The following is a 12,598-nucleotide window of genomic DNA, read 5'->3' as shown; positions in this document are numbered from 1 at the left end:
TCTAGAAGTTAAAGTTAACGGAACGTCATTTCGCAAGCTCTCTATTGATTAATACGAGGGATTCATATCACCGCATGGCTGTCCACCAACTTGCCTTATTTGGCAACCCAATAGTTTACTGAGTTAATTCAGCCAATCAGGAAAGACGTACTATGAGGTTGTCGCCAGACGGTTTGTTTAGTGACGAAGGAGCACAAATCGGCTGGGACGGTTTGTTTAGTGACGAAGGAGCACAAATCGGCTGGGACGGTTTGTTTAGTGACGAAGGAGCACAAATCGGCTGGGACCGAGACTAGTTTTTGTGTTTTTTTTTTTTTTGGGCGGGGGGGGAGTGCCTGTTTTCCTTGATTGAATATGTAAATTGGACTGAAATTCCCAGTTTTGTGAAACGTAAGGAAGGTTTTATTATTCGTCTGGCAGACATAATATCATAAATTTAACTGCTGATGTTTTCTGATATCGAGAGACGGTAGATGATTCATTAAATCATGAAGATAAAATAGATAACCGTCAACCTTGTGGCATGCCACAAATAATAATTAGGAAATATACCATTTTAGAAGAACATTGAATGGATTATTTGGCCAGGAATGACAACCTTTAAATCGTTAAATGCATTTTTCATGTACTACGATACTTATTGTTAAGTACAGGTTGTCCTAAAATACACTGATGGAAGAAAGAAACTGCTGAAAGACTAATAAAGAAAGAAGACGAAAGATACTGCTAAAATACAGGAGTCAATACCGAGATCGGTTAGACTAAGAAGAAGAAAGAAACTATTGAAATACTAGAGTGTTGAACTCGATCCTTAATTAAGGCCCGTATGACATTTAGCTCCTAGACTACATCGGAACCTAAAATCCTGTCTTGAAACAGACTAGGAACCAGCGTATAGACGAAGAACTATTACCTTATATCAATGCAAACAGTGCTCACCAGTATGCGAGTCATTCGTGGAGATTCCTTATCTAAGGCTGAAGATCGTGATCGGCTGACTTTTGATGAGATTCTGTTGATGGTCTCTGTTCTTGATCCACAGGATCTTGGACCAAGATCCGGCAATGTCCAAGATCCTGTCTACCCAAGGGAAACCCCTGGTCTACCACAGTCTCAGTCCAAGTCCTGAAGACTATGTTTTCACTATCCTAGCTGCTATGCTAGTGTTTTCCAAGTGGTCCTCTATGTTGACCGTAAGCTCCTCTCTCTGAGGTATCTTGAGCAAGCTTTCTGCTGCACTTGACAGACAGATAACACACTATATTAGTCCAGCAAAATTCAACAGTTCTTTGATGGAGATATATCAGTCTGCCGCTTCTTTAAGTCGACAAAATCAAACACATTTGGCTCTACTACCGCCTTTGGCGTATTTTATTCTCTCCTAGAACTGTAAAGTGAACTGCTGCCTCCATTATTTCCTATCCAGGCTTTATATACCATTTCTTACCATCTCTAGAATGGTCCTCAAATTTGTAGAATATTTCTGGCATATTACAACATTTAAATCATCCCCATATATGACACATTACATCATTTATTAAAATAGTGCATAAAATCACCACAAGCCAATCAGACTCGTTAATCTACATCATTTATAAATAAAGCATTACCTCAACACAAACCAATCAGAATTATCAGGCATTATAATGATTACTGTAATAGCGCCACCATGTTATTTGCTGAGAAACGGTCGGCCATTTGTTTTATAATTTAGGCTGTACACTTAAAACGGGAGGGTCCACAATCAAAATCAATATTGCTCGTGCAATTTGCCACATTTTGGTATCAAGGTCGATTTGCTTTGGACAGCATTTGAACATTTTTATGCTATATAGCTAATTTGCATATAACTCAAACCGGAAGGGTCCACTGAAAAAATAAAGATCATAGAGGATGTTGCTCAGAAAATTCGCCACATTTTGGTACCAATGTCGATACACTTTGGACAAGCTTTGACCATTTTATGCAAATTAGTAGAGGGTGTTATATTTACACACAAATACGGCTATCATTGGCTATAACCGCATGATACCAGTGCCCGCGCTTTTAAAAGTTACCAAATTTTAAAACAGTCAACGGATTTAAAACAGTCAACGGAACCACAAATATATGATTGACCTTGCTAAGCGAGCTAAGTGAAATAGTGCCTCGCCAGCCCACCGAAATCCTATGAACGGAAAACAAAATAAAAACTTCTGCATTTGTGAACAAAATAGGAAAATGTTGAATTTCGTAAGCCATCTTGTTTAAAGTGCTTCCTCGGTTGAAATACTGTACGAGCTATAAAAAAATTTGAGACATCAAGTCTCCAAAAAATTAACATAAATGTCAGCCTTTGCAAAAATACAATCCAAGATTTGAACCTGCGACCTTCGGATTACTGAACTGATGCTCTGTCAAATAAGAGAACAAGGTATTGGGGGAGAGCGGCGATGCATTCACTAATTAGTAAAAAAAGCATTTCTCATATCACCTCAGCTCATATTTCTCATATGTGACGTGTCATGTCAAAAGGAGGCACTTTTGGGTAGGATCGTAAATGGAGAAATGACGTTGTGGAGCAAAATATCTCTTTATTTAAGATATGTAATAACCTCAATATTGATAACCTGCCCAAAAGTGTCTCCTTTTGACATGACACGTCACATATAATCACCTCATGAATATCACTCCAAAGATACGGCTTAAAATAGGTCTACTTTGTTATGCGTTTAATGTGATTAAAATTGTAGAAGTTGGTTTTATGAGGCCGAAGTGAATGAGAAAAGGGTCGGTCTATCGGGCATTCCCTATCTTTGAGGAGTAGTGTGATCTCATCTGGTTTAGCAAGTATCTTATACTAACAAGACATCATTGATAACTTGGGACCCAGGCTGATCTTGTACTCTTTGTATTTTATTTTATGAAAACAGACATGAAGATCCGACAGCACCTGAGGTACAACCAAGTGTTACAGGAACAGACGAAAAAGATTCAAAGACACTGGAACCAAAACCCCGTCGTCGTTGGAAAAGAAATAAGATGAACTTGAACTATATGTACAGACAAACAAACAGAACTGCGACATTGTTTCAATGCAAGCAGTGCTCAACAATGTGTGAGTCATTCGGCGAATTACAGATCCATTATGAAACACACGCGGAATCGAAAGAAAACGCAGGGACAAAGCCAGCCCTCGGTGACACCACACTTTACACCGTTATGTATCGCTGTAAGCCATGCGACATGCTCCTTGCTGAATCTGAAATTAAATACCATCGCAAAAAACATAAAGAAATGATTCACAAGGTATGTGACATCTGTGGAAAGGCGTTTACTGTTCGTGTTACCTGGCACAAACACCTGAATATGCACGAGGCAGAGAGAACTGGCTATAGATACGTCTGCAAAATATGTGGTAAAAAATTCCATTTACTTCAGTCATTAAAACGTCACATGAAATATCACTCCACAGAGCGCCCTCACGTGTGTGAAGTGTGTGGTAAATCATTCAAGACAACATCTGCCTTAAAACGTCACCGGAGAATTCATGTGACTACAAAGCCATATATATGTAAATTCTGCGGCAAAGGGTTTACACAACAGTATAATCTCAAAGGCCACGAGAGAATGCACACAGGAGAGAAACCTTTCAAGTGTAATCTATGTAGCGCAGCCTTCGCACATAATGGAACTCTTACATGTCACAAGAAAACTGCCCATGGTATTGATGTGTCGAAAGATGATACATTTCTCGAATTTGATGAGATTAATGTAAGAGATCCGAAACTTTATGAACACGTGCAGATAACATCAGCAACGGGAGCATCTACCATCAGTTCACAGGATGAAAAGCTTCAGAAAACGTCTACTAAAAAGACCGATCAAGGACGAATTCCTCAAACCAAGTCATCATTGCAAACGCATATCGAAGTCGATGTTTCATTGGCCTCGCACCCTGTCACACCAGCACCTGTTGAAAAGATGCTCCCAAATTTACCGCCGGACACCAGTGATATGGTTCCGCGTGGGTCTCTTACAACCAGTGCTGCTTCTGCATTGGATGGAACGCCTAGTGATTCGTTGACATCAATCCGGTCCCAGAACCCTGGAAATCATGCAACAGTTGATGCAGGGCAGGTTTATACTGATTTATAAACATTGGTCTGGTTCGAATCTGGTCTGTTGCAAATTATTAATGTAACATATTTTGTAAATGGTATTGTTAGGTTCCATGCATACTTGTAGCCCGGTGCTGTCACTCACTAAGGGCGAATTTCTCGACGGGTGGCTTAGCAATTGGCTTGTCTAGCCTCAAGGCTTAAGAGGTCGTAAGACCAGGCTTAACTGAAAACGTATTTCCCGAAGCACGGCTACCATAGCCTCGAGGCTTCGTTAGCCCGTGGGCCAGGCTTGTAGGATTAGCCCCAGGCTTTAGTAAAATTTGCATTTCTCGAAATCAGTCTTCTGTAGCCGTAGTCTACGCAAGCCTGTTAGACCAGGCTTACAGCGGCTTTTTTTGGCCCTGCCTCAGAGCAGGTCTTAGGTCGTAAGCCTTGGTCTATTTCAATTTACAAATTATTTAAATTGTAACGCAAAGTTTATCTTTCATATTTTTGACGGTCTTTCAATTAAAATAAGTAAGCAGTCGCGTAACTGGGGGGGGTGGGAGCTCTCCCCCCCACATCCCATGAAAAAGGTAAATTAGGCCTACTTATTAATTAACCTCATTATTTGGTCATTTTAACCTTAAAAACTCAAGTTTTAAGGTTAAATAAATTGCATTTATCCCACCTTTGTACCATTGGCCTATATGTCACCAGCTTTAATACCTTAAATATGGCATTTGTACCATAATTTTTTTTTTCAATCCCACCTCCCCCCCATGTCAAAAAGAAATCTACGCCAATGTTCCGGGGACACATTCCAAGCAGATCCCATAACTCCTCAGACCCACTCCACCCCTTACAAACCCAAACAGCATGAACGATGCCTGCCCCTCATTTATTATGTTTGCCCCCGCTTTCCCCCACCACACCCCCAAATGAAAATGTCTAGTTACGCCACTGTGGGTAAGTAATTGTTCGATTTAGTTGAACATTTCAGCATTTTATTTTAGTGTTCATTTGAGTTAGTTGAATTTTTTTAAGTAGCTGTTGCTATCATAAGACCTATCATCATCATCATCATCATCATCATCATCATCATCATCATCATCATCATCATCATCATCATCATCATCATCATCATCATCATCATCATCATCATCATCATCATCATGAAGACCTATATGATACCACCTGTCCCTATCCAAGCCTTAATAGTTTGATACTCGTTCTTTTCATAAGTAGGCCTATTAAAATATTATTTTGGAGTGCCTATATTATACCAGGTTGGACATCAATTTAATACAATAGAAGAAGGACACAATTGGTAAAGATATAGTAAATATTTGACACGAAACAATAATGCATGCAGTATTAAAACTGAATTTACGGATAAGATGCATATAATATTGCTATATCTTCTACTTAAATAATTATAAATATTGTACCAACAGATGTGAGATCTGAGAAGACTACTGATATCAGCAGTAGATCGCACGTTGGTTGCTTTCCTTTTTAGGGGAATCACAGATTCCTTTCCATTAGGCTTACAGTTTTACCCTTTTTGGGATGCAAAGAAAGAATCACGAGTATAAAGCATAGACGTATCATTCATACAAGTTGGACTCATAAAAGTCAAGTGGAAATAAAATAATACATAAAAGACACAAAAACAGACACAATATTCTTGCATCAAGTTGTGTACGGTATAAGCCAAGCACAAGACCGCTGGTCCAGGCTAGTTTTGCGCCGGGAACATTGCGATAATGAGACGGCAACCTTGTTAGTACGGTAAACCGTGAGGACCACAGCTTATGTACATCTACCTCCAACAGCCTATACAATTAAGTCGCTGGTTGAAAGGGACGAGGTTGTCAAGCGTTAAGCCTACAAGGCCACTAAGACTAGGTTGAATTTGCGTTGAAGAAATCCGGCTAGAGTTAAGACTCGGGCTTCGAGAGCGGGCTAGGCTTAGTAGCCTCAAGGCCACCTTAAGACTACGGCTTAATAAGACTCCTGTCGGGAAACTCGCCCTTAGTGAGTTACTACGGAATCGGATCCGAAAAAAGGTTATTCATATGGTGGTGTCTTTGTCTTTATCAGAAAAGGGGTCCTTGAACACTAGACTAGAGCTAATATTTCACGAATGGTTATTTCGTTAGGTGACTTTATAGTAGAAAATTTTGGTGAAATCGGGATTTGTCTTCCCCAGCAAACAAAAAATGTGTTTAACACGTTATAAACGTGTATCGGTTTTGATCAAAACGTTTTATATAAACACGGTAATGATCATGAAAACGTGTTTAAAACGTTTTATATGAAAAAAAATGCAACATTTTGAGGAAATGTTGGCAAAATGGTATTGTTAAATATTTCTAGGCAAATTGTTTCGAAAAATGTTTGTCTACACTTTAAAAACATGCTAGAATGCAGCAAGTTTTCAAAACATGTTTTAATGTTATTGGAACATTTAAGGTGCATATCAGAGGTCTCTGCATTTTTTGACTCGGGTGGGTAGCACCTTTCGTGAGATTGATCCCCGCGACTTCCGAAGTAAACTCCTTAAGTTTAAAATGTCTAAATATATATATATTCATCGGTTGACGGGGAACAAGATACTGCATCAACATGATCAAATATCGTAGAACATAGTATAGCAACTACTGTGAACTGCTCTTCAGAGACACGCATCGTAAGAAAACATTGAAATCGGGGCAACAGTTCTGCATTCTGTACTGCAGTTGTGGTCCGAGTTTTTATTACCGAACCAATTTAGGACAATTTGTAAATAATTATGCGCCCAAAAATTTAATCTAACACAAAATAGTATTTAATGTATTAAACCATATTGTTTGCTGCTGTAATCTTTTGATAACAACGCAATTGTGTATAGTTCTAATATTGCCAGTGTTTGAATTCTTTGTAAATATTGCACTTAAGGGTATTAAGTCTGGGAATTACTAATTCAAATTAGTGCACATGTACTTTTCATTTGAAGAAAATATTGCAGCTGTTAACTTTTATAACCTCCCAAATAGCAACATAGAGTTGAGGCCAACGATATTGGACATAACGTATACTTTACATATTAAAAGTTGGGGTTTTTTAAAACTTATTTTACCACACCAAAGGTCAGGGCTTATTTTATTCAACTTTTCAAATATTAAAAGTTGATTTTTTTTTCATCGTTTTAGGCATCATCGATTATTTTCAACACCAAAATCGTAACATTCAGATGTTTCACCTTCTAAGTTTTCAGTAATTTGTATCGCTACGCTGTAAATGCTAGCTTGAGTAGATAGCGAAAAAACAAACATAACAAATTAAACATATAACATAAGACTTCACAAACATCCGTTCTGCTAAATGTATGAATTATTTTCTGCAACGTAGGAAAATTGAAATCTGGGCAGTTCTCATTCTGCACTGCAGTTGTGGTATGAGTATGAATGGCACATTCCTTTAATTCCCGAACCATTTTGGTTCTGTTTGTAAATATGCACCCAAAAAGTTGGAATCATAATGTTGTAATTAATGTATTAAACCATATTGTCGTTGCTGCCATACTAAGTATTTTAATGACAACCCAGCAAACACAAAACGTTTTCGACATCGTTCGCAAAAGGTTATAAAAGGTTGTCAGAAAACGTTTAAATGTCAGGTTATATAAAGGGTATATTATTATTAAGAGTATAAAACGTTTTCATAACCTTAAAAAACATTTTTTGATAATCTACTGCTCAGCAAACATAAGTGTTTTACAGACAACGTTTATATGTCGGGTTATATAAAGGGTATAAGAACGTTTTAATAACATTCCAATAACATTCTTGAAAACTTGATACAAAACATTCTAAACAGAATGTTATTTTGGGGTTGGAAAAATATTTTGCGAAAAATGTTTGCCCAAAATATTTTCAATAACGTTTTCATGACCTTTATATAACCCGACATTTAAATGTTATTAAAAGGTTTTGAAAAAAAAAACATTTTAAGAACATTTCTGTGTTTGTTGGGTTCAAATATTTTAACATAATGTTATTTAAGTATTGACACAATATTTGGCGTAAATGTTTGCAAAAATAGTTTACAATAACATTTTTTGAAAACATTTAAAAATATTGTTGTAGTGTTCTTTCATACAAAACGTTTTAAAACGTTATCTTGACTTTTATATAACCCGACATTTTAATGTTATTAAAACGTTTTTACCTAAACCAAAAGCCAAAATATAACTTATTTAAAACGTTTTTAAAACGTTTTTGTGTTTGCTAGGAACGCAAGTATGTTATGTAAACACATCCCAAAAAGAAAGTATCCAGTTTGATTTTGGTCCATAAATCAAAGATGAGGTCTTAAATCAAGATCTACCAAAAGTATGGTACATATGAATTTATTAATCGCACAGTTTGATACCTCATTTGTCCAAATCGATGCAGAATTGATAACACAATGACCTTTTAAATGCAATCACCTCAATTTTAAAAGTTGCAGTAATCCCTACTGATGTGGTTTTCCTGCTCAAGATTCTTCATAATAACAGAGACGGTATAAGACTGTTTGGCATTACTGCATGTGTTTTATTCAATACAGATGCTCTTTTACTCCTTCCTCACTGTTTTACCATTCACTCTTCACAGTCAATATCTGGTATGTCCTCCTGCTGCATCAATGACTGCCAGCCAGACATATGCGGCGCATACTCTCAGCGAGACGTCTGATGCGCCCTGGCTTTGATCTATCGCTACCCATATTGAGCATGTTGAGTAGCAGGACCAAATCTATAGAAATTTTACTGCAACTTTAAAAATTGAGGCGATTGCATTCAAAAGATCATTGTGTCATCAATTCTGCATCGATTTGGACAAATGAGGTATCAAACTGTGCAGAATAAATTTATCTGTAATATACATTTGGTAGATCTTGATTTAAGACCCCATCATTGACTTATGGACCAAAATCAAACTGGATACTTTCTTTTTGGGATGTGTTTAGTATTAGTTGAATGGTGTTGCTAGTGTCTGGATTCTTTGTAAATATTGCGTGTAGTTAAATTGGAACATTTGAAAGAAATGAGTGTACATGTTCTTTTTATTTAAAGAAAATATTGAGGCTGTTTACTTTAATTGGCTCCCAAAGAGCAAAATATAGTTGAGGCCAAGGATATTTTATAAATGGCCGCCTTCACTGTTCACGATAAAATAAAAAATAAATTTTGCTATTGATTCTTTGTGAAAATAGCGAATTTGTTTATTGAAAATAAGTAGTCTTTTTATAAAGCAGAATTATTATAGTCGTGAACGTCAATGAGCTCCCAACTAGTAAAGTACAGGCCAACGTTATTGTACATCATAAACTTTACCTTTCATGTATGTTTCGCCTTGCTTAAGTAAGAATAAAATGTGCTTACGATCAGATGAAATATAGAATATGCTTTCTTCTCTGTCATTCTTTGAATACATTCAGTCGTAAGAAATGTAATTGTATCAATCCAAAAATTATATCTGTCAACGGATCCACACAAGAAAAATGTAATGATTTTAACTTAATATTAACAACCAACATGAACTAAAAATATATTTTTGGATGATACTGAAATAGATAAGGTAAGAGATGCAAAATGTCTAGGAGTTGTAAGAAACTGACGAATGCCTGACTTTGACTGTATCACAAACTGGCTCAAGAAATATTGGTGTTAAGAACAAATTTCAGCATCAGGGGATGGATGTAGAAAATACAACAATGTTACTGAACTAATTTTAACATAAGTCTCCACAAACATAAATGACAGCCAGTTAACAAATTCACTGACTATCCTGGATTTGAACCGGAACTTTTCGGATCTCCAGACCGTTGCTCTGCCTACCAACTGAGCTAAAGAGTCGGATGGGGAGAAGCAGTGATGCATTGAGTAATAAGTTAAAAGCCACATATCATATTTTTAGACACAGTTTAGCTCAGGCGGCGGATGACATGATCGAGCCGGCAACTCGTGAAACCGCCCGGCCGTATGGCATTTTCCATATACTCGGTTAGTTTTGTGGGGTTCATTATCGAACCCCAACGGTTTTAGCTTGTATTTATATTATTTATCAACATAGGCCTATTTGTTTGTGATATTCCAAGCGTTTTAAAATTTCAAAATAATCCCATTCAATTACACGGTTGACGATGAAAATTTACTGAATTTAGGGACTGCACGTCATACACCACCTGGTTTAGCTTTCTTCATCCGCCAAAAAGGATAATGGCAGGCTAATGGCGTATATATAAGTCTCGATTGATTTACGCGTAACGTTGTCTGTTGATGTGATAATAGGGCGCATTTAAAGTTTTGATGTTAGTTGCTGATGGGACACCTTGTATGAGACCGAAGTGATTTAGAAATTGGTCGGTATTTTGGGCACTCATGGAAATTGTTGTAATCTCATGTTCTTCGTGGGTTAACAAGCATCATTCATATTACAAACAAGACGTCGTTTACAACTTGGGACTCGGTCTGATATTGTACTCTTTGTATCTTTGTTTTATTTATGAAAACAGACATTCGGCAACAGCTAGGCAACCAGGTGTTATAAGATCAGACGATGACGATTCAAAGACATCGGAACCAAATCCTCGTCGTGGAAGAAGAAATATGGTCTTTGCGTACAGACGAACAACAAGAACTGTGACTTTGTTTCAATGCAAACAGTGCTCAGCAATGTGCGAGTCATTCGGCGAATTCCAGGTCCATTATGAAATACACGCCCAATCGGAAGAAAACGCCGGGACAAAGCCAGTGCTCGGTGATACTACGCTTTACACCATTCTGTATCGCTGTATACCATGCGACAAGATCCTCACTGAATCTGAAATTGAACTTCATCGCCGTAAGCATAAGGAAATGGTAGACAAGGTATGTGACATCTGTGGAAAGGCGTTTACTGTTCGTGGCTCCTGGCACAAACACCTGAATAGACACGAGGCAGAGAAAACTGGCAGTCGATATGTCTGTAAAATATGTGGCAAAAAATTTCATATACTTCAATCATTAAAGAGCCACATGAAATATCACTCCAAAGAGCGCCCTCACGTGTGTGAAGTGTGTGGTAAATCATTCAAGACAACATCTGCCGTGAAGCGTCACCAAAGAATTCATGTGACTACAAAGCCATATACGTGTAAATTCTGCGGCAAAGGATTTACTCAACAGTATAATCTCAGAGGCCATGAGAGAATGCATACAGGAGAGAAACCTTTCAAATGTGATGTCTGTAAAGCAGCCTTTGCGCATAACGGAACTCTTACATGTCACCGGAAAACTGCTCATGGTATTGATGTGGCAAAAGATGATACATTTCTCGAACTTGATGAGATTAATCTAAAAGATCCGAAAATGTATGAACAAGTGCAGATAACCTCTGCACAAGGAACATCTACCATCTCTTCACAGGATGAAACGTTTCAGAAAACGCATGAAAAGACAGATCAAGGACGAATTTCTCAAACCAAGTCATCATTGCAAGCACGTAGCGAAGACGACGATTCACTTGCCTCACACCTTGTCACACCGACACCTGTTGAGAAGATGCTGTCAAATTTACAGCCAGACACAAGTGGCATGGCCCAGTGTGGCATGACCCAGTGTGGGTCCCTTACAACTAGTGCTGCTTCTCAATCGGATGTGACGCATGCGCCTGGTGATTCTTTAACATCAACCTGTTCACAGAACCCTGGAAATCATGCAACAGTTGATGCAGGGCATGTTTATACCCATTTATAAACATTGGTTGGGTTCAAATCAGTCGTATTGCATAACATTTATTCCTTCCGTGTGCAGACTTGCAGCGCAGCCCGTGTGAGTCACTCACTAAGTGACTTAACTACACAGCCGTGTCAAGAAGAAGTGTTCAGAAGGGTGCCAATTTCATTATATGGTGGCGTCAGAAAGGAGTGTTTTTGAAATGGCATCGTCATTTTAGGTTATACTACCTAATAGCCAAAAGTTATTAGCTTAGGGTCGGTTATTTTGCTGGGTGACATAGAAGTAGAAAATGATTGGTGAAATCTGCAGAAAAAAGTAGTACATTTTGTCTTCTCATAGTTGCTCTTGAATTTCAAATAAAAGTTTATAAAGAAAATATTGTAGCTGGAAATATAAAAGACGTTTATGAGTGGAAATTTGCAAGAAATTTATGAGTGTATAATATTCTTTTTATTTAAAGAAAATATTGTAGCTGGAAATGTGAAAAAGAAATTTGTGATTGTACAATTTTCTTTTTATTTACAGAAATTATTACCTGGAGATAAGAAAGAAATTAATTAGTGTTCATTGATCTTTTTATTTAAAGACAATATTGGAGCTAAAATTTGAACGAAATTTATGAGTGTACAATGTCCTTTTTAATATTTAAAAGAAAGTATTGTAGCTTTCCTCGGAATATCCCTCGGGGCTGCGACCCTCAGTATATTCCTCGGTTCCAAAGCACAGTGTTTAGATATTTCACAATACCCTCAAAACAACTGATGCG

General features: G+C 37.5%; 1 protein-coding gene across 6 annotated transcripts in view; it reads left to right on the top strand.

Moving 5' to 3' along the window:
* Positions 1 to 12,598, top strand: part of LOC140155397 (uncharacterized) — a 127,627-nt gene that overhangs the window by 76,853 nt on the left and 38,176 nt on the right. The window contains exon 5 of one of the 6 annotated variants that reach the window (XM_072178237.1): positions 10,629 to 12,184. The exons of 4 other annotated variants lie outside the window; for them this stretch is intronic. In XM_072178237.1, coding sequence (XP_072034338.1) covers positions 10,629 to 11,850 — 1,222 coding nt within the window. In that variant the 3' untranslated portion in view covers positions 11,851 to 12,184. Of the gene's footprint in view, positions 1 to 2,912; positions 4,609 to 10,628; positions 12,185 to 12,598 lie in introns of those variants that run through there. One more of the 6 variants, XM_072178236.1, reaches the window with a different exon arrangement.

Source organism: Amphiura filiformis, chromosome 6 (genome assembly GCF_039555335.1).
Source record: "Amphiura filiformis chromosome 6, Afil_fr2py, whole genome shotgun sequence".
Taxonomy (NCBI): Eukaryota; Metazoa; Echinodermata; class Ophiuroidea; order Amphilepidida; family Amphiuridae; genus Amphiura; species Amphiura filiformis.
This window is presented reverse-complemented; position numbering and strand designations above follow the sequence as displayed.